This window comes from Chiloscyllium plagiosum, chromosome 34 (genome assembly GCF_004010195.1).
Source record: "Chiloscyllium plagiosum isolate BGI_BamShark_2017 chromosome 34, ASM401019v2, whole genome shotgun sequence".
Taxonomy (NCBI): domain Eukaryota; kingdom Metazoa; phylum Chordata; class Chondrichthyes; order Orectolobiformes; family Hemiscylliidae; genus Chiloscyllium; species Chiloscyllium plagiosum.
In genome coordinates this window covers 38,090,228-38,113,721 of record NC_057743.1, presented here as the reverse complement: position 1 = coordinate 38,113,721, position 23,494 = coordinate 38,090,228, and the positions used below count along the sequence as shown (strand labels likewise).

General features: G+C 39.5%; 1 protein-coding gene across 21 annotated transcripts in view; it reads right to left on the bottom strand.

Moving 5' to 3' along the window:
* The window catches only part of kif1b (kinesin family member 1B), a 244,283-nt gene that overhangs the window by 28,081 nt on the left and 192,708 nt on the right, over positions 1-23,494 (bottom strand). For 10 of the 21 annotated variants that reach the window (XM_043676209.1, XM_043676219.1, XM_043676216.1 and 7 more), the window contains 9 exons: positions 20,882-20,972; positions 20,643-20,761; positions 19,745-19,800; positions 18,025-18,225; positions 11,947-12,055; positions 10,655-10,721; positions 8,534-8,618; positions 6,328-6,433; positions 5,427-5,453 (listed from right to left, as the gene is read on the bottom strand). In XM_043676209.1, coding sequence (XP_043532144.1) covers positions 5,427-5,453; positions 6,328-6,433; positions 8,534-8,618; positions 10,655-10,721; positions 11,947-12,055; positions 18,025-18,225; positions 19,745-19,800; positions 20,643-20,761; positions 20,882-20,972 — 861 coding nt within the window. The remainder of the gene's footprint in view (positions 1-5,426; positions 5,454-6,327; positions 6,434-8,533; positions 8,619-10,654; positions 10,722-11,946; positions 12,056-18,024; positions 18,226-19,744; positions 19,801-20,642; positions 20,762-20,881; positions 20,973-23,494) is intronic. The other 11 variants (XM_043676218.1, XM_043676221.1, XM_043676226.1 and 8 more) reach the window with 3 other exon arrangements.

Below are 23,494 nucleotides of genomic sequence, written 5' to 3'. Positions count from 1 at the left end.
TGGCAGCACACTTCAGAACTGGCATTCTGAACAGAACTCTTATGTGAGGTAGTGACCAAAACAAAAATACTGCTCAGTTTTACCAAAGATACATTGTGAATCTAAACTATTTTTGGACTGATCAGCTTACCCTCCTCCCCAAAATTGGCTACTCTCACTGGGTTGCAGCATCATAAGCACAGACTGAATTGAGAAGGAACTGCTTCACCCAGAGAGTTGTGAATCTATGGAATTCCTTGCCCGGGGAAGTAGTTGACTCTACTTCAGTAAAAGCTTTTAAAGCTAAGATAGATCTTTTTTGAAACATAAAGGAATTAAGAGTTATGGTGTGAGGGCTTGTAAATGGAGCCGAGTCCACGGAAAGCTCAGTCATGATCTTACTGAATGGTGGGGCAGGCTCGAAGGGCCTACCCCTGCTCCTAGTTCTTATGTTCTAAAACCGGGATCAATTATTTGCAGGGGCAAAGAAGAACTGAAGTAATTCTTAGTTGCTATCTAACTTCAAAAAAGAAAATGTAAAATCACCATAGTCCCAGAGGACCATATAGCTGCTCTCTCATTAGTGAAAGACAACAGGCGTGGGTTAACATGAGGGTCCCCACACCTCAGGTGAGGGGAGAGGTTGAGAAGGATAGACCTTCATGGTAGCCTCAGCCAGTGGTGGAACTGGACCCACGCTGTTGGTGTCACTCTGCATTGTAAACCAACCATCCAGCCAACTGAGCAAACCAACCTCTCATTACATCTGAACATAGGTTTGGAATGTTCCTGTCTTTTTGCAGCAGTGCCATCCCTAAAGTTATTTTCCCGACTTGGATTCTAGTATCTGGTTCCCTATTACCTTCTCAGTTCAACTAGTCCAACCAGGTTCCCAGTCTGGTTTCAGAACTGGGAGATCCATATTTGACCTGATCTTTTCACTTGCAGCTGTAGGACTGACATGTTGTGGTCAAAGGAGACCCTCCATAAAATGCCTTTACTGACCTCACCAAGGCATTCAACTATCTGAGCTGAGGTGCTTTATTTAAGATGCTTAAGAAAACAGAGGCCAGTGAATCCTGCACCTGCTCAGCCACCATAACCCTTTGCAACAAAGGCTCCAAAAACTGCCATGCAATAGTAGGACTTCTGGGCCACAGCTGGGGACATTTAACACTGAGTGGACCATCAGCATTTGCAGTATGCAGTTAATCCCATATATTGGAATTAACTACTTATGCTCTTTGCAATGAAAACTTCCTACCCATGATCTTGTGCTCATTAGCTAGGACAGATCAGGAGAGATTGCCTCACTCAGGGCAAGTTGTGGATCTTTGGAACTCTCTGGCCTGGAGGAGATTGGCTGCACAGTCTCTGTGCAGATATTTTGTGCTCTTAGGGAACTGAGGGATGCAGGTATAATGTGGGAAAAAGTGGAAATATTGTCAAAGGTCACTCACTCTTCCTCCCATAATTCCTCTCAAAGAACACACCGTTTCCTATGTATTAAACTACATTGTGTAAAACAATTATTCGCACAGCATTACACAGGAGGAGGAGGAGACCATTCTGGGCCATCATACCTGAAAGTGTGATCAGAGTCTGACATCTCTGCTTTCTCCCACACAGCTCTACGAATATTTTTCAACCACTAACCCAACTCCCTTGTACTCTTGAATCTGCTTCCATTCCCCTTTTAGGCAGAGCATTTCAGATTGCAACGATGCACTGATTAAAATATATCCTTGCTGCTCTGTCTTGTTATTCCTATTTGTAATTACACAAAGCACTGGAAAACCTCCCAAGAGGCAGTGCTGTGAAAGGTATATAACACATGTTAGATGACATCATTTCTGACACAGATGATGTTATGTATCTATGAAAACATGTGCACAAATTAAATCATTTTTCAAATAGTGAATTTTAAATCTGAGATAGATCATAGCTAAAGTATTAAGGGATAAGGGCCAAAGGCAGGTACCTGGAGTTAGACCACAGATCAGCCATGACCTCACTGAATGGTGGAACACGCTCGAGGGGCTGAATAGTCTATTCCTGTTCCTATGTTCCTAATATGGAGTCAAAGAGGTGCACACAGGGATGGCAATTTTCCTTTTTAATGAAATAAGCTAATTTAATGTATAATAGTTTTCAGGTAACTATTTTAATTTGCATCAAGTTTTTCTTTTAATATTCACAGCAGTCTGCATTTGTCTGTTGTTTAAGTTACAATGAGAGGCCTTTTGCAAAACGAATCTTTGTTTTAAAATTTGCAAACTATTATTTCATCTGTAACATGTGAAGCCTCTGCTGTGGATCATTTTTAATCAAGAAGAGTAGAAATGACATTTGTGACTCAACAGTCTTACAAAATAAATTTTATGCTCTCCAGAATTTAACTCAGGCAACTAATGGATTTTCAATGATCAATTGCTCCCTGAAGTAAATAAATCGAGGTCTTTCAAAAAAAAATGCTTGTTGGTAAATATTTTGCTCAGTGCCATCCTGACGTCAAGTGCAGACAGTTGGACTATTTCACTTTTGTTAAAAAGAAAGGGAGACCGGGTTAATTTAGAAAAGGAGAATTTTTCCCACTCTGTGAATACCTGCTTTATCAACATAAGGCTGCTATTCAACGGGTGGTACTTATCCCTTTCATGGGACATTTTACATTGAATCCAAGTGTTTAATTTATTTTTATTGCATTCAGATCTGAACACACCCACTACAAGGTCAGCCCCTGCATCAAGAGGCTGTGACTTTGCTTAAAGCTGCTTTCCCAGGCACTTTTTCCAGAGTTTGCCTTCCTGATGATCCACCCACCTAACAATATTTCTGGCTAACTGGAGCTAACCATCCTGAAAATGTCCAGAAATTGCTCTGAAACCAAGACATAAGAAATGCAGAAGGACAAGGTTCCCTTCCTGCCTTTGAAGGTAAAAGTGCAGCTGGAATTATGTGAGGAACCTCCAACCTATATAGACAACACAAAATTCAATGTTCTGTAGCCGTGCAGAAAAATCCTGCAATAAGCCATCAACGTTATCTCATTGCAACAAGTTATAGAAATAAAAACAGAATTATCATCTTCAACTCACTGCCTTTTGCTGAGTTACAGTTTCACAGATATTGGGCAGCCCTTACCAACGTGGACTTATATAACATCCTTACCAGAATGCAGTCTGAAAGGCTTCACAGAAGAAGCAATCAAAATTAGACACACAGCCATGTCAGCCAGTGTTACAGCAAATGGCCAAGTACTTAATGAAGATATTTCTTGCACATTTACATTAATCATTATGAAGTAGAATGAATTCACAATCAACTTCACCTCTTTAATAAGAAATGGGAGAATGAAGGGCTGAAACGGGTCATAGAAGTAAAAAGTAGCATGTGGATTAAGGAGTTTAAACAAATGGATGAGAGTTTTAAATCTGAGGCAATGGGGAATGGGGCGTCAAAAATCACTCTGAGTTAGAGATGATGGAGTGGCTCAGAGACAAGAGGCAAGACAAAATCATATTAGTTATTTCTTGGCTACACACTACTGTCATAAATACCATTTACACAAGTCACCTGATTAACAACATACTGGTTGGATTGAGCATTAGTACCTGGACTTTATAAATATTACTGGAACATTAGATTGTTACAACAGACCGACATTACTGCCACTATTAAAGGCGAGGGGAAAGGTATGGGGATACTGTACAAGAGGTGTGCCAAACGAGTAATGTGTAAGTTGTATAGGAATCCTGGAGACTAATGCATAATGTAACTGGTGCTTTACAGGCACTGCCAGTGTAAATAATTATTTATATCACAGGCTATTTTCTTTTAAACATTTTTATGATTGTAAGTGTGGTTATAACAATAAGTAATCTCTCATTTTCCTGATCAAATCCAAATTCCAGCTAATTTTGTGCTCTCCAACTCTAAGCAGCCACAGCCTGGAAAAGTTTGCAATATTTCACTACTTGTGATATTTTAGGGCAAGTGCAAATCATACAATATTCCCTTTTCACAAACCTTAACTTAAATTCTCCTTCTTAATTCCTTATGCAGAGGAAGGCCAATTCCTCCACGTGTGAACTTAAGGCAGAGTGGTTATTGCAGAAATCATCAGCCAATCAGATTCCATTCTCGGGCATCTACTCTGCTTATCTGATGTTGAGAATCCCAAACATTTACTCTGCTCTTTACCCTAGAGATACTGGTTCTTGCAAGCCTCCCATGACTGACTCTACTGAAGCTTATTGCACTAAATTTCTTGCAACTTCAAAGCTTATGTTCCACATCATTGTGGCTATTCCCAAGCAAGCTATCTCCTTAAATATCAGCATAATTTCAAGCTCACAACCACGTTCCTGTTGGTAGCATACACCCATCTAGCTAGGTTATTATCACACCACTTGTGAAGATTGCTAGCAGTCCTCCATTCACTGTGTATTAATGTGGTTTGCATTTGTCTACAGTAACAGAAGACAATGATCATTGAACTACACTGAACTCCAATAGCTTAGACAATCAGAGGGGTAACACTGTTGGCCCCAACTCTCTGCTAAACAGTTACAGTTATAAAATACTGCAGATGCTGGATAAACGCAGCAGATTGGGCAGTATCTAACAGCAAGAGAGAAAGTCAAGGTCTCAGGTCAGTAATGAATACTTAATAATTTGGATATTGAAATCCATTCTCTCTACAAACACTATCTGATCAGATGAGTTTTACTATCACTTTTGTGCTGGCACAGTTTAAATTCTCCTTTTCAATTCCTTATGCAGAGGAAGGCCAATCCCTCAGAGTGTGAACTTAAGGCAAACTGGGGGAAATCGTCAGCCAGTCAGATTCCATTCTCGAGTATCTACTCTACTTACTGAGTTAGAAATCACACAACACCAGGTTATAGTCCAACAGGTTTAATTGGAAGCACTAGCTTTCGGAGCGCTGTTCCTTCATCAAGTGGTTTGTGAAGGTGCGGTGCTCCGAAAGCTAGTGCTTCCTGTTGGACTAAAACCTGGTGTTGTGAGATTTTTAAACTTTGTACACCCCAGTCCAACACCAGCATCTCCAAATCATGACTACTCTGCTTACCAAATGCAAACGACATTAATACACAGTGAATGGAGGACTGCTAGCAATCTTCACAAGATCTTCAATCTTGTGATACTAAACACCCAAGTTCTAGGATCTTCAGAGCAATAGGGAAAGAGTTCTGAGCCTCTGGTGTCTATGATGGGGTCCTCTCAGAAGTAATTAAACTGTTTTCCTTTGATTATTTCCCAAGCCTGTGATATAAAGAGGAAGCTTGAGAACAGCACTGAAGAATGAATACATAAAAAGCAAATCAAATAAATAATTACACAACTATAAAGGAGGAAAAAAATATGGGTTGCTAATCTAACATGCACAGAATAAACAATCAGCAGTGAAAAACACAAAGTACCTAGGTAAATCCAAATCAAGAAACAGCCTGCAAAATACAAGAGGCATCCATTAGTAGCAATGAAGACAAGAGTGAAATGGAGAACTCAATGCAGCCTATTATAAAGAAAAAGTAGCCAGACATGACTTGTGTAAGCAACAAAATAAATTGCAAAAATGTCACTGATCTACAACAACAGAACATAAAAGGTTAAGAGATTTCCTGACTATAGCATTATTTCTTCACGGCCAAACCCTGTGAAGCGAGTCTTAATTTAACTTTCAATCCTGCTCAGCATCAAGGCCCTTTATACATTAGAACCTAATTGAGGACATTAAGTCTCTCAGACTGACGGATGAGGTGCTCTTCATTCAGGCAAGCCTGGTCTATAAGCCATTCACTTATTTCCATAATATCCATGTCTCAAATCCTTCCTGTTTTGATTGACTTCAACATGTTACAAGCTAAAGCTTGTTGCAGACATCACTTGATCACCTTCACTGCTACAGCTTCAATTAGTTGGTCTCGGGTGCTGGATTTTTGGTAAACAAATCACTTAAACGTGGACAATGCTGGAGATCACAGCAGGTCAGGCAGCATTCAGAGAGAAAGCAAGCTAAGAAATCTAAATGACTCTTCATCGAAACATAAGCTTGCTCTCTTTCCATGGATGCTGCCTGACCAGCTGTCATCTCCAGCATTTTTTTGTGTTCAGTTCAGATTCCAGCATCTGCAGCAATTTGTTGCTCCGTTGAAGAGTGGAAGCTGGTATAACCTCAAAACCACACTAACAATCCACCTGGAGGTAACCAGCAGTACGCCAACAGACAAACACTACCAGATACCGAATGCTCTTTCAGGAAAGTATGGGCAAAAAGAATTGAACCTCACAATGTGTTCTCCCTTTTTGTAAAAGACATACCTATGGGCCTCATGTGAAGATTTGATATGCTTTGCAGAAATAATATTCAAAGACAAAACAGCATCTACGACAGTTTCATCCACCTCGGGCTTATTCCTGATGCGACCTGGGAAATGAGAGGAAAAATAGTGGCACATGAAAGTGGCATGTCCCTGTCTTGAACAGTTTTTTGTCATTTATTTTTGTGAATGAAGTTAATAGGAAATTTATGAGTTCATCACAAATCAGCTTGCAAATTCTCAATGCCTGTTCAGATTAAAGTGGGAATGCTAGATAATGCAGAAGTTGAGCATTGCTGAAAGAAAAAGAGAAATGTTGCTGAAGGCTTTGATCAGGACGGACAGACACAAGAACATAAATTACAAACAGAACAACAATACCTACTGCTGACTGGTTAGGAAGCCAACACAATGGTTCAAGCATTGCCTTAGGGAATGCACCAGCGAATTATGGTACCCTCCTCTTTCATTTGAGCAAGAGAGATGCAGTGCCTCAACTTGTTCCTTTTCCTCTAGGGAACAGGTCTGTGTTTATATATCTTCTAGCAAACATACATGACCAATATTGTGATCCTGATAATTTTAAGTTAGTCATTAGAGCAATTCTCAGCACAATCTACATTGTTCAACAGGTGCTGTTCAACTGCAGTATCCCACTTAGAGGTGATTCAGCATAGGCTGGTTGGGTACATACTCTTCCAACATTCAAAGAAACATGCTTTTTGATATAGAATATAGAATCCCTAGTGTGGTAACAGGGCCTTCAGCCTATCAAGTCCACACCGACCCTCTGAAGAGTAACCCACCCAGACCTATTACTCTATATTCACCCTTGACTAATGCACCTAACCTTCACATCCCTGAACACTGTGGGCAATTTAGCCTGGCCAATTTATTATTGGATTGTGGGAGGCAACCCACACAGACATGGGAAGAGTGCGCAAACTCCACACAAGACAGTCGCCCAAGGATGGAATCAAACCCGGGTCCCTGGCACTGAGGGGCAGCAGTGCTAACCATTGAGCCACTATGGCAATTTCCTTCAGTCAATTTAGATGTACAACTTATAATGTAACAAATTCTGGTAATTCTAAACCTCTGTATTCACTGCTCACAATGTGGTCTCCTCTATGTTGACAAAAGGAGTCATACACGGGGTGACCACCTTGCACAGATCTCAGCTCTGTCTGATAAAACGACGCTGCACTTCCAGGTGCCTGCCACTTCGACACTGAAATAACTCCAGAGACCAGTATCCCATCACTAAGTCATCCTTTATTTACACGTGGGAAGTCCTTGACACTGATCCAACTCCTTCAGAATGAACAGGATATCTGACACTCCTGTTCTCTTTTTTTTGCTATTTATATGTGGGGAGTCCTTGACACTGATATCTGTCAGCCTGGGCTCCCTGATTGGAGCTGATTAACAGCCTCAATCAGGGAGCTCATTCTATGAGGTCCACCTGGCTGACCTTGTTACAATCACTACAGATGTACCACTGTGTTGCTACGCCAATATTTCTGTCCCAGCCTTGCTGCAGTGTTCCAGCAAAGCTCAACACAAGCTAGAGGGAAACCATATCATCTTCTAGCCCTCAGAACTAAATACAGAGTTTAACAATTTCAAAGTGTGAGCACTTGCAGCCATGTTCATTACGTATCCCCCCCACTCCCCAACATACCTCAGGTTCAGTTCTATATGGGGTGTTCCCAGCACAGCCAATCCATTTTTGACTATTCACACATCATGTTAGCATCCACTCAATGTCTCTCTGTCTTGGCTTATTATTAACAATCCCATTGTCATTTCTTTATTTCTCTTTCGCTGGGCACCATCTCCATCTATTTGACTCACTCTTTTCTTTTGCTTCCCCTCCCTGAACCCTGATCAGAATGAACACCACCTTTTCCCAGATGCTTTCTGTTCTGCAGGAGGATCACTAGACTCTAAACATTAATTCTACTTCTCTCCACAGATGCTGCCAGATCTGCTGAGTTGCTCCAGCAACTTCTGTTTCTGTATGCTACTAACTGTATCTTGTTAGTTCAAACATAATCAATTATGGAAATCCTTTCAGAAAGAATTCGAGGAACACTTGTGAAAGTTTAACTTAATCAGCTAAGCAGCAAAATCAAAAATTTTAATAAATCAAACTTTATTTTCAATTTGCTGTAAAGGATAAAGGATTTCAGAGAGGCACTCACCAACAACCAACTCTCGAACATCCTTCCAATGAAGTTCACTGCCCTTTTCATGCACAATTGTTACTGTAATCCTGCGCTGAATTCCCTATTTGAAAGAAAACGAAGTTCTAGATTATTTTGTATCAGACATGGTTCAGTGGCTACCTTCTCATTTTTGTGTTCCAGGTGCGCATCATACTCCAGAACTTCTGCAAAAAAATCAAAGCTAACATTGAGTTGAGCAGAGAATCTGGAACTGCCCAAGGGTCAGTCTGGATACTCTCTCAGCTGAAGATGAAAAGATCCTACTGCACTTTTTGAGGAGGAACAGAGGAATCCTGGTCAACATTTATTGTTCAACCTATTGTACCAATTAAAGTACCTGGTCAATTATTTCATCACCGTCAACAGACCCTTTCTGCATGCAAATTGGTTGCTCTGTTTACCTACATTACAACAGCAAATGTTTTACACTAATGTGCTTTGCAGTTAATGATGTTCTGACATCCTGAAAGGTGCTATGCAAATACAAGTTATTCCCTTCACAACTTACATGTCTACTTATATTGTTAGCACAGCCGATTATAGTGCAAGGTGGCAGATTGACTAGGAGAGAACTGAATGAATGAATACTTTAAGCACTGGCAAAGCAGATTCATCAGCCAGCTGAACTTAAAGAAAACTAAATTAAATATCAAAACAAAAACATTGTTGTGTCTCAGAATTTGGAGCTAGTATTATAAAATGCCCTCTATAACATAACGATGAAATGTAATTTGTTATTACAACTTTAGTCAGATTGTCACCATCTGATGTTCAATGGATTTAGGCTTTGGATGCAGTTTGTAGTTGGAAATAGAAATTGATAGAGAAAGCCAGACTCTATATCTACATCAGGTATTCTACACAACAGAACATACTATACATGAATTAGGAGCAGGAGTAGGCCACTCTACCCCTCAGGTGAATGTTCCACCCTCCAATGAGATCATGGCTGACACTATTACTCAACATTCCCACCCACACTGCAATAATTTTTCATTCCCTTGCTCATGAGGAATCTCGCCATCTCTACATTCAAAATATTCAAAGGCTCTCTTTCCACCATATTTTGAGAGTTCCAAAGACTCAATCCTCAATGAGGAATGTTTTCTTCTCATATCTGTATTAAATAGGTGACCTTTTAAACAGTGACCCCCTAGCTTTAGATAAATAGACAGAATTCCTAATACATCCCTGCCATGGGGCTCCAAAGAGGAATCATTTTGGACTCAATATGTTAATGCTGTTTCACTCTCTACAGAGATGCTGCTAGACCTGGTGACTTTCTCTAGCACTTTGTTTTTGTTTTGGATTTCCAGCATCTGCAGTATTTTGCATTTATCGATGGAATTAGAGTTGGATAAATAGGAGGACTGGTAAGAGTTAATGAATAATCATTATGGCAGCAGATGCTGAATTATGAAGATGTGAAGATGATACAAATGAAATGCATAATAATAAATTCATGCAGTTACATATGTCATTAAAAGAAAACTAAAATACAAAGTAATAAAATTATTGAAGTTGGTAACAATTGGACAGCTACAGGTCGTCCTTGGGTGATGAATGGCTCTTGAGTCTGTTCCCAATTTGATTCGTACACAAGTTGGAACACAGTCCAGGACAGCATAAAACAGCTGTTTGTAAGTCCAGAAAGTGTTCGCAAGTCCAGTCTTTAAAATGATACCTCTGTATAGGATCGCATTCATAAGCATGAGTGCTCTTAAGTTGGACAAACAAAAATCTGGGGAAACCCTGTATGTACAGTATAAAATATTCATTCACAAATACAAGTGAATGTTTGCATGTAAGAACCTCAAAATTAGTAGTAAAATAGGATCTTGGTTATAAGTATAGGCGTTTTTAAGTCAGACGTTCATAAGTCAGGGACCACCTGCATATCACTGAAGGATGTACATAAAAAGTAACAATGGTATTTCTGAAAACACGTCCATTAAAAATGTTTGCGTTTCAATGCTATCGAGGCTTGAAAATTAAGCACTTGTGTGCATAATAATTTTCAAAGCTAGACCACTTCATCTGTCATAAATTATTTACCAAGGACATATTAAAACAGATGAATTGATGTGAAACATTCACCTGATGAAGCAGGTAGGTGCCCTGACATGGTAGGCCTCCACTATGGTCCACAACTGCTGGAATATACCTGCAGAACAGACAGGACATCATCACTACAGGAATCACAACAAACGGGGACAAGATTCAACTAAACCTTTCTTCCTTGACTCTAATAAATCATGTTCAGAATGTAATCCAGTAAAAAATTTTATAAGTTGATCTTTGCTTCTCCAAAAGCTTTCTCGGGCAGAAAGCATTTGCAAGGAGGATTACAAACAAATCCGAACGACATATTAGTTATTATCACAGGAACATTAGGACAGGCAGAGGATATTGAAGTTCGAGTGAGTTCTGTCAAAGAGACCACAGCTGATCTGTGAACTAACTCCATCATACTCATTTTTGTCCCACATCCCTGATTACCCATGAGTGACAAATCTTCCAATTTCAGATTTAAAATTAACAATAGCTGAGTATTAATTATCATTTGCAGAAGTGGATTCCAAACATTTACCATTCTTGTGTGTAAAAGTAATTTCACTCCTGAAACTTGTGAATTTAATTTTTAAACAATGTCTCCGAGTTCTAGGCTCTCCACCCAGTGGGAATAGCTCCTCTCTATCAAGTTCATCCATCCCTCCTAGTATAGGAGAATTAAATCCCATTACCCTTTAACCTTCTAAATTCCAGGGAAAACAACACAACGTATCCTTTCAGATGCAATCCTTGGAGTCTGGGTATCATTGTAGGTGAACCTATCCTGCAGTCCCACCAAGGCCAGTACATCCTTGCTGAGGAATACTGTCTGTAACTGAATCCAGTAACTCGAGGTCTGGTGCAAATATAGCACACCATCTACCCACAGCCTGTTTTCTAGTCCTTTAGCATCCCATTAGCCTTTTGATTAGTTTCTGCATCCATTGATGATACAATGCGTGCAGACTCCCAAGTCTCTTTGGACCATGACTTTTTTTTTTAAACTTTTCATACTTTAGAATGCACTTTGTTCTATCCTTGGGTGACTCACCTGATCAGAATTCCCACTACTGTTATCTGCTCTGTCATCTCTATCCCCCCCCAACCCTGTTCTGTACATAACTCATACAAGATAGTAACATTTTTGGAGTGACGCAACCACTCAAAACATATCAGTTTTGATTTATACACAGAGATCCACAAGAATTTACCAGGACTAATGAAACTTAATCACAAGATGACATTCTCCAACATTATGCAAATGTGTCCCTGCAAATTGTGACATTCCTGACCATGTACTGGTCAGTAAAAATGGACCCAGTCATTTATCAACTTACTCTCCTGTTGGTTCCAGTTCACTGATCTCAAACCAGACAAGCAAATCATACTTGCTGACACATTGCCCCAGGGTAGGTTTGCTCATGGCATTCACCTTCGTGGCTGGAACTGAAAAACAAAAAAGAAAGGAACATCAATACACAAAAATTAACACAGTACCAGTGAGGTATAACGTTCAGCCAGTTTCCTTTTACTTTATCATTTTCAAAGTGAAAATCCGGGGAAGAAGGAGAAAAATAAAACAAACAATCAATTCATTTCAAACCCAGGCTCCTAACACCATCTCCTCCCACTTTACATTTTGTGAATAAAGATATTTGCTGTGAAATCTGATGTCTGAAACATGAAATTGTGAAACATCAGCTGGTCAATATCAAATTGTTGTCAAGTCAATTCTAGAAAATAAAAGTATGAATTGATTGATTGAAAATATGATGCATGTTAATCTTTTGAAGGTCACAATAACAGAATGTAAATCTGCAGCTTCCTGAGGTGTCCTGGAAATTTAGTATTTCTGCCGAATTTCCCAGTCCCGATACAAGAGGTCACGCCAGAGATGTCCAACCTGCTTTGCCAAGAAATAGTACTTCTGACAACTCAGTGACATTACTTTGTAGAAAGGGCATGCATAAAGATGATTTAAGCATTTCGACATATATAAACACTGCAGGACCTGCAAACACAAACACAACTCTGTGCACAGATTGAATCTAAGATAACTCTAACTTTCTTTCTCTCTCACACACACCACAAAGGTTCTGTACACCACCTGGGCACCACCAATGGCTCAGTGGTTAGCACTACTGCCTTATGGCACCAGGTAACCAGGTTCAATTCCAACCTTGAGGGACTGTCTGTGTGGAGTTTTCACATTCTCCCTGTGTCTGCGCAGGTTTTCTCTGGGTGCTCCGGTTTCCTCCCACTGTCCAAAGATGTGTAGGTTAGGTGGATTAGCTATACTAAATGTGGGGTTTCAGGGATAGGGTGGGATGTTCATTGGAGGGTTGGTGCATGACCCGATGGGCCAAATGGCCTCTTTCCCCCACAGTAGAGATTTTATGATTCTAGATCAAATTCCCTACCCAGCACAATTGTTGGAACTTTGGTAGCTCAAACTCTGCGACAGTTAAGTGGAAGAGTCATTGGATTAATGTTCAGTGCGCTGCCGAGTAAAAGCTACAGCCATATCAGGGCCAGCAACACTAAGAGAAAATTAAAGCAAACAATAAAAACAGTTCCACATCCTGGTAAACAAATATGAATGCCAAAATATTTTAGGATTCTATAGGTTACTGAATAATATAATCATATGAGAAAGCAGCAGAGGCCACTTAGCTTTCTCTTCCATCTCAATAAGACCATGGGGGTTCTGATTGTGGCCTTAGCTCCATTTTTGTCCATAACCCCAGACTTCCTGATCGATCACAAGTTTGTCAAAGTCAGTCAATGACCTAGCCTCCGCTTGAGTACTACCAGGGACCTTTTGGAAATGTGGTCACTGTCGTATGGGAGGGATGATGAAGGTTATAGAACTGCAAGATGCTATCAAACTAAACTTGTTGAATTAAGAATATTCATCCAGTAGTTGCTGTTGAACACTAAGATGAAGACTTTTTGTCAGAGGGTCCGGTTTGAAGTTCTCTTCCCCAGTGGAGGTGATGGCTTACTGCTGTTTTTTCATGATGAAGGAGCAGCAGTCCAAAAGCTAATATTTCCATATAAACCTAGTGGACTATAACCTGGTGTTGTGCGATTTTTAAACTTTGAACACCCCAGTCCAACACTGGCATTTACTCATCATGGTTCTCATCTGATGTTATTCAGTCATGTACAGAATCCTAAAATATTTCTGGATTCATATTTGTTGCCTTGGGTGTGGAACGGTTTCTCTAAACTGCATTTTCTTACTGGTTTTGTGTCTTAGAGATAGTTTCCTCTAATTTATGGAAAGCTTTTTTGCACAAAATAGGTGCAACTTCAGTTCCACCAACTGCAACAGTGCATTCAAAATATCAACACAAACACATTCCATTTCATTTGCCAAAATAATAATGTGTCAACCAAGTTGAAGATCAAAAGTTAAACAAATGGAAGAGACAAAAATATTTTGCTAAGGCAACTACTGTGCAGATCTAATATTCAGAGTCTGACCTCCGTGCCAATTTTAATATTCAGATCCCATTCTCCAATATACAGGCCCTCTCAATATGCTGAGGTCATGATCACATTAGAACAAGCAACCTGATTCATTGCAATTTAATGATGAACTCAGTCAGCCCTCAACACCTCGAGAGCAGGTTCTCAGTCCAGGGTGGTTCCTTTGCTTAGAGCAGCTGAAACTGCTACTAACACAGTCCACTGATCACAGACACAAATTAAATACCCTTTGTGAGGAGCTCACAATGTGGTACTGGCTTTGAAATGGCAAATGCAGATTGGGCTGCTTTGAAAGACATTATAGCGTAACTGTGCAGGAATGAAGAAGCCTTGTGTTAGATGGATCATTGAACAAGAGTAATTTTTACTTCACAGTAATTCTGACAAAATCACTCCAGGAAAATCCTTTCTAATTGGTAACACTGAAAGACAAACAAAACAATCCAACTTTCTTTGCAGAGACTGGCTGTTTCCAGGGAGTTATAATACTTAAATATTATTTGATTAAAATGCAAATAACTTCACATATTAAAAAATATGCACAGCTTAAAAATGATAAAATGTATAAAAATACATTTCATTGGAGCATGGCAAATGTTGGACAATACACACTTATTTACTGTTGTACATCGACACAACTGAACGGAGGAACAGCAGTGAAGGAGTAATAGACCTAACAGTTACATTGATCAGAACATAGCCTGACAGAGAAAACTTTTCCTCAAACATTTTTGTAAAAGAAGTGAAATAACTCCACATAGGCTGGTATCCTGTTACCAAATTACCTTTTATTTACACAAGGCAAATCCTTGACATTGAATCAGTCACCTCAGAAGCAGCTCTTAGAGTGAACTGGATGCCTGACACTCAGCCAGGGCTCCCTGACTGGAGTTGTTAACCTTGTCCAGGAGGTCCACCTGGCTGACCTTGTTATAATCACTACAAGTAGCTTTTTGGATGTGGACTGGGTAACTAACCATCATTCTGACAATGACAGAGAACAAGCAAAACAAGACTGATCACATCGTTGTGGCTAGGCAGAAAAGGGTATTTCACTCATTTGTATAAGAAAGTGTTTGAGGTACATTGGCTGCTTCATTTTCATGCACTGAGTTAAATTTACCAAATAGGATAGAATCATAAGTGCTAGTCACATTGTATTTAGAAAAACAAACGTTATACAATGTGTTTTAATAATATAAAAAGTGTTTTTGATTAAAGAAAATTTCTATGTTCACTCCATACACTTGGCTTCAGTCTAGGAGATTTGAAATTAAAGATACAATAAGACTTAGTAAATCCTAATAAGTTTGCTTGCCTGTTACTAACTCCTTGGAGAAAGTGAGGACTGCAGATGCTGGAGGTCAGAGTCAAAAAGTGTGATGCTGGAAAACAACAGATCAGATAGTATCCGAGGAGCAGGAGAATCGATGTTTCAGGTATAAGCCCTTCATTCATCATGAAGAGCTTATTCCCAAAACTCTCCTGCTCCTCGGATGCTGCCTGACCTGCTGTGGTTTTCCAGCACCACACTTTGACTGTTACTGACTCCTTGCACATTTCAAATGTTTGAAAGGCAATAGCACTTCTTACTTTTAAATAAGTCTTCTTTGTCAACAGCTATCTGGTTTCTTTTGTTAATGCAGTTGACAGTTCATTTTGCTTTCTTTCAGTAACTTGGTAGCTTCCCAGTTCTGCCAATTCTTCAATGCCTGTTCCACTGCTTCATTCTATCACTTCACTTATTATTGAATGCTACATCTAATGCAGCATGTTATCTAAATAGGCACACTAATAAATGTCATCATTTGTTACATGGGACTTGACTTTTTAAGGAGTTATACAGGGATTTTGTAAGACAACCCTTGGAGTACTATGTACAGTGTTGGTCTCTTTCTTTAAGGACACAAATGAGTTGGAACCAGTTCAGATAAGGCTTATTGGACTATTCCATGCAACAGGGAAGTGAAAGTTGTCTTATGTGGAAATGTTATAGAGTCATAGAGATGTACAGCATGGAAACAGACCCTTCGGTCCAACCCGTCAATGCCAACCAAATATCCCAACCCAATTTAGTCCCACCTGCCAGCACCCGGCCCATATCCCTCCAAACCCTTTCTATTCATATACCCATCCTAATGCCTCTTAAATGTTGCAATTGTACCAGCCTCCACCACTTCCTCTGGCAGCTCATTCAGCCTATTCAACCTCTCCCTGTAGCTCAAATCCTCCAACCCTGGCAACATCCTTGGAAATCTTTTCTGAACCCTTTCAAGTTTCACAACATCTCTCCGATAGGAAGGAGACCAGAATTGCACGCAATATTCCAACAGTGGCCTAACCAATGTCCTGTACAGCTGCAACATAACCTTCCAACTCCTGTACTCTATACTCTGGCCAATAAAGGAAAGCATACCAAATGCATTCTTCACTATCCAATCTACCTGCGACTCCACTTTCAAAGAGCTATGAACCTGCACTCCAAGGTCTCTTTGTTCAGCAACACTCCCTCGGGCCTTACCATTAAGTGTACAAGTCCTGCTAAGATTTGTTGGACAGGCTACGCTTGTATCTGCTGCAGTTTTGAAGAGCGAGACACAAGTTGATTGAAACAGATAAAATGATCCTGAGGTATCTTGACAAGGTAGATGTGGAGATAATTTTTTTTTCTTGTGGGAGAATCTAGAACGAGGGGTCACTGTTAAAAAAAAAAATGGCTGGACCTATTTTGGACAGAAGCAAGGAGGAATGTTTTTCTCAGAGTCAGGAGTCTATGGAATTTTCTTATTTAAAAAAAAATGGATTTACAGTCTTTGAATACTTTTACAATGGAGCAAGGTCGATTCCTGATAAGCAAAGGGTTGAAACGTCATCAGGGTAGGTGAAGGATAAGTCCAACAGATACATGGGAAGACCACCAATTGTAATTTCCCCTCCAAGCCTCCCACCATTCTGACGCCAAAATTTATCATTGTGCCTTCGGTGCCACTGTGTCAAAAATCTTAGAATTCCCTCCCTAACGGCATTGTAATTTACCTAAACATAAATGGACTGTAGTGGTTCAGAGAGGCAGCTCATCATCACCTTCTCAAGGGCAACTAGGGATGGACAATGAATGCTGGTTCAGTTGGCATCTGCCAAGTCCCATGAGTGAATGTTTTAAGAAATTAATTCTTCTGATGCTCATCAGGATACAAAACTTTACTCTTGCCCATCAACACTTTGCACCATTAATTACTTTTACAACCTGGGAAAAATAATTTGGAAGTTTCATTTTTGCCCCTTTTTCATCAGATCAAGCACAACCAACTATACTTTTCTTTCTTGTGAATATTCAAATTGGAGAAAGCAGCTACTTAGAAGCTAAATACATGATTGAAGAATAGGTGCCTTGGAAAACCCATGTCCAAGTCAGTCTGTGTTCTGAACCAGAAACATTTAGATGGAAAGTCTGACCACTTCACACTCCACTTTGGAAAGTTTTCTAGTATCCTGGAGGCAGGATATTTGAAGAATTACATATTCAAAGTAATCCATATTCTGTGACTTCAAACGCTGTTTCACTGAATAAATTTCTCATGTCAATTCAAAAGAAATTGGGAAGACTTTTAGGCTTTCTTAAAGAAAACCTTAACGGCTAAACTCCAAAGATACTAAATGATGATCCATAAGACAAGACACAAATCCCCACAACAATATTAACACAATGATACGCGACATGTTAAGCTTCACAAAGCTCTCTCTCTCTCTTTGCCTGGAGCATCTACTTCAGAACAATGCAGTGCAATATTTGACCATGAACAAGGGAAGCTATAATCTGTACATGTGAGCTATAAAAGCAGTGCAAGGTAGGGAAGGACAACTCTAGGCAGGGTGCTACGGTATCTCTACTTTGCCATGGCTCTGTGCTAGTTACCAACCATGATGCTTCGGAACTTTCAGAACGTGACATATGGGAAGAGGATTTAAGAGAAATTCTGGCAGCTGATCAGCACTGTTGATGAATGAGCCGGCAGTGGATGAGACTAACGTGTTGGCATTCTCAGACAGAGCATCAAGCAACTGTACATTTACATAGCCAGACATCAGATATCTAATCAACTCAATCTTTCGCTCATGGCCTGAAATGGAAGAGAAATCAAGGGCATGGATGGTGCAGAAGGCAAAAGGAGAGGGAAAGAATAAAACAGAAAAAGAAACATTTAACAAGGAAAATTAAAAATATGAAAAGAGTATTTTTGTCTACAAGTCTTCATTATTAATTAAAACCTTTACTTTTTACTTTGCAATTGCATCTTTCTTGAAAATAATTACAAAATCTTCCAAATCCTTAAGTGTATATTTAGACTGGTAACATTAAACCAATGTCAAAGATCTTTTCTTTTGCTGTTAAGTTTTGCTATAGCAAACATCTTTCAAAAACTCACTCAGTACAGAAATATATTCATACAAATCCGACGTTAGAATGAGAAATTTATTCTCATTCTGATAAGAATTGAAGACAACTGCAAATTTAATTAAATATTATTCAACAGAGAAAATCAAGCTCCACATGCAATTTTGTTACTTGTAGCAGTTGAAAGATAAACTAACACATCAAATTACAAGACTGTGATAAGGAAAAAGGTCAGGATCAGTCTGCCATTAAAAAAAACTATATTAGACCCCTTTTTTCTTCATTAAAGTTCTTCCATAACCCAAAGATCAAGCACAAAGTGAACACAGAAATAAGGAAAAGTAGCCCATTCAGCCTTTGAGCCTACTCCACCACTCAATATGATCATGGCTAATCATCTACCTCAATGCTATATCCCCACCTGCTCCTTACATCCCGTATGCTTTTAAAATCTAAAGATTTATCTCCTCCTTTCTTGAATTTACACAGTAAACTGTCCGGCACAGCCTTCTGTGGTAGAGAATTCCAAACGTTCTCTATCCTTTGAGTGAAGTAACTTTTCCTCATCTCAGTCCTAAATGGGCTATCCCCTATCCTGAGACTGTGACCCCTGGTTCTAGATTCTGTAGCCAGGGGAAACAAAAACCCATCCTGCATCTAATCTGTCCAGCTCTGTTAGAATTTTACATTTGTCAATCAGATCACCTCTCCAGTGAATTCACATCCAGCTGAACCAAACCCTCTTCACAGAACTGTGCTGCTGTCCCCTTTATCAGCTTACTGAACCGTTGTTGCACTCTAAGGTAAGCATATCTTTTCTTAGGCAGAGACCAAAATTGCCTGCAATCCTCCAGGTGTGGTCTCCCAATGCTTGTATAACTGCAGTAAGGCATTACTACTTCTGAACTCAATCCTATTGCAATGAAGACATATATAATTTGCCCTCTTAACTGTTTGCTGCATCTGCCTGTTTAATTTAATTAGCTGGTATACAAGGACAGCCACATCCCATCTGAGTGCAAGCTATAAATTGCCAGAAGGTTAGGCTTGTGCTGATGGGAAAAATTACAGACTTCTCCCTCGATCTAAAGGAAGTGAGAAATGATAGAGGAGACACAAGGTCCAAATAACAAGGGGTGGATCAGCTACATGAGTAAGATTTTAACTTCACTGCAATTACACAAAGTGAACACATCTTCATACCCAATGTCGCCTCAAGAAAGGAGTTTCCATTTTAAACTTACCTGGCTTTGAAAGAGGCATTGGAGGAGGGAAATATTTGCGAACTGGTTGTGGTGGGCTGTGGGAAAAGGCAATAGAAAGATGAGTTTATTCGTTTTCCAAAACTATGCAAAGTGCTCCAAATAAATAATCAAACATACATGGATCCAAAAGCAAACAAACAACTGGAAGAGGCCATCACACTGGTAACTTTATATTCTCTCATTCCTTTCCCACGTTGTGAGATTTGATTATGAAAAGCAAAAGTGATTCAGGGTTTTAAAATATACACTGAGATCAAAAAGACCTAATGACTTAGGGCTAGCTACTGGTAGACTGATGTGCATGCTCGCATGTCTAAATGCATACATCTGTGTGTGCAGTCACATCAAGTCTGGGAACAGAGAGGTAGACAGTGGCTGTCACCGCATTAGTACGTCAGAAAACCAGACTAATGCTCCAGGGGTTCGAATCCCACAATGACAGCTCAACAGTTTTGTATTCCAGTTTATAAATCTGGAATATAAAAACTGATCTCAGTAACAGTGACTAAGACAATTACCGTTTTTCACTGCAAAAAATCATCACGGTAACTAATACAGCTGACTCAAGGAAATCTGCTGTCGTTAGCTGACCTGGCCTACATCCAATTCCGGATCCACTACAGAGGCAGTGTGGTTGACTTTTAACTACCCTCTGAAATTGTTCTAGCAAACAGCTCAGCTCGAGGGCAATTAGGAATGGGTAATAAATGCTGGCCTTGCCAACAACGCCTATATCCATTAAAAGATTGCAAGAAAGATGGGGCTAAACAGCAGTTTTGATTTTACACAATCCTTATAGAGCAAATGCAATTTATTTATTTATTTAACAGACATCAATATTTTGAAACCTTTTCATAATTCTTTGCATAACATTTACCTCTTGAAATCTTGTCCTTGATAATAATAAGGGTGCTGTTGGTAGTGCCCAAATACCTCAAATACAATTGGCTTTGTTTTGATGTATTCTACAAATGATTCAGTTACTTCGACAGCAACCTAAACAAACAATGGAGATAAAGACAGGTTTCCAACTTACATCAGGAAAGCATTTCAAATATATTTGTGAAATGGTTGGTCAAGCACTTTGGAAAAGAGACACCCATGTCCCAGACTCACATTCTGCACATGGTAAAAACCAAGTGGTGTTCCCCGGCCACTGTTCTTCAGGGGTTCAGTCGAGAAAGCTTCATCGTGACGGTGCAGGAAGCTGGGAAGAAATACACATTTACCCAGCAATGACGAACAAAAAAGTTCACTTCACTGTTTAAATGATGCATGGGAAAGTTCAAAGCAAGCACATTAAGCATTCGGACATTTCAGCAACAATCAATTGGTCAGTAACAAGGAGAGATGCTACTGATGTCTTTTGCCTTGCACTCATCAGGATAAACACAAGAATGCTAAACTTTAAATGATTACAACAATTTACACTAAAATTGGTCAGCAGGTCAACTCTGATTGGCCAAGGTGTTGCCATGCAGAAAGCAACAGGGAACTATAGATTCCCTGAGCTTCTGGTTAATTAAAAGATGCAAACTTGTCCCTTTCAATTGTACAGAATGGTTCCTTTGCAGGATTTTATGCCATGAAGACAACATGAAGCATTGCGATCATGTAAAGTATCATTGCTCAACCATTAATCCAGAGACCCAGATAACATTCCTGTGTTCAAGTCTCACCGTGGCAGATGGCGGAATTTGAATTCAATAAAAATCTGGAATTAAGAGTCCAATGAAGACCATGAAACCATTGCTGATTGTTAGGAAAAACCCATCTGGTTTGCTAATGTCCTTTAGGGAAGGAAACTGTCATCTTTATCTGGTCTGGTAACACGAGACACAGAGCAATGTGGTTGATTCTTAACAATTAGGGGCAAGCAATAAATGCGGGTTCAACCAGTGATACCCACATCCTAGAAGTGAATTTAAAAAATCTCTGGAATTCTTGCATTTGTCCTGGTGTGCGCAAGATGGAAAGCTTTTTAACTTGTCACACCGAACAAGTGCTGCATATTCAGACCTGACAAAACAGCACAGACCTGAAAATGTCAACGCTCTTTTTCTCCCCAAAAATGCTGCCAGACCTTCCAAAATTTCCACGTTTTATTTAATTAAATTGCATTCAATAAATGCAAAGTCTCGACAATGATTTGAGTAAGCACAGAGAAGCATCTCAGCAGCCATTAAAGAGCTAGAATCAATTCATTAATACGAAGGGAACCTAATACACAACCTGTTTTGGTTTAGGTACAATGTTATGAAGTTGTAGACGTGTATTGTACCTTTAAGGGAGCTGAAATTTCTGGCTGGCACAAAGTGTTCTGAAAGATTTTAAAATGTAACATTGGATGGAACAAATAGCTGGGATGGTGTTACCATGATACAAAAACAAATTCAAATTCAACCAGTTTAAATTATGCTCCAGATACCAAAATCCAATTGAATTTGAATTTAGGGTTTTGATGACATCAAACCAATGAAATGATCCAAAGTTTTGGGGTATAAAACTGGACATTTTGAACAGTTCGGTGGGGGGAACCGTTAAGAAAACCACCAAATATAGACTGCTAGCTGAATACTCTTTGAAAGGTACCTGTTCATATGAAAGGCCTGTGAAGCAGAATACTGAAGAAAAGATGACAGAGGAAAATCTATAGAGGAAGATGCAAAGATAAGATTCAATAGCTGGCTGGTTTTGAAATTTGAATTTGTTTTTGTATCATGGTAATACAGTTCCAGCTATTTGTTTCACCCACTGTTACATTTTAAAATCTTTCAGAACACTTTGTGCCAGGCAGAAATTTCAGCTCCCTGAAAAGGTACAGTACACACCTACAACTTTATAATAACTCCGATTCTACACTGAATATTTGACTTTTAATGCTTTCTGAAGTGCCTCAGCAAGCACCTCACTGATAATTTCGGTTCATCAGAAAAGAAATATGCACAACCATATAATGCCTGTCTTGACTAACAGGTGTCAAACTCTCAAATTAATGGCTCTTGAAATGTAGTCATTGTCGTAATGAAAGAAATAAACTGGATAGTAGAGTGCTTTACTGGTTCTTCAGATGCTAGACTCACTTTTATGAAATTATTAGGATCCAAGTTGATATTGATGTGCATGGGTAAACTATTTATACAAAAAAATGGAATCTCAATACTGGTACACAACCAGTTAACCAAAATTCTGAAATCTGAAAAGCTCCAAAATCCGAAGATTTTTCGTGAAGTTTTTTCCTGTGTAACAAGGTTATTTTGCATGCGAGCAGATGACCCAACTCCACACCCACTCGGCCCATGACACTCAGATGTGACGTGGCCCAGCACTAGCAGGTGTCAAGTGGGTCTCAGCACTCGTACTAGTTACATGTGGGTCTGCTGTTCACTAAGTGTTTTTTTTATTTCACTGTGAAAATGTCATTTATTCTGAAATCTGAAAAACAACTGGCCCCAAGGATATTGGATAAAGGATTGTGTACCAGTATTAAGCAGCATTTTCTCACTCAAAAGTTTTAGAACTTCAGAGTCTCAAAGCTGATAATTTAACTGGGAAAAGTTAGAATACTACAACTTCCTAATACTAAGGAAACCAAGTAGCAGCAAGAGTAGGAATAGGAGGATAGAATAGATGAACAAGGAACTGGTGCAGGGGGTAAGGATTCACATTCTTGCACCACTGGGATCTTTTTCAGGGGTAGAAATGATCTGTAAAAGAGGATAGGTTCCT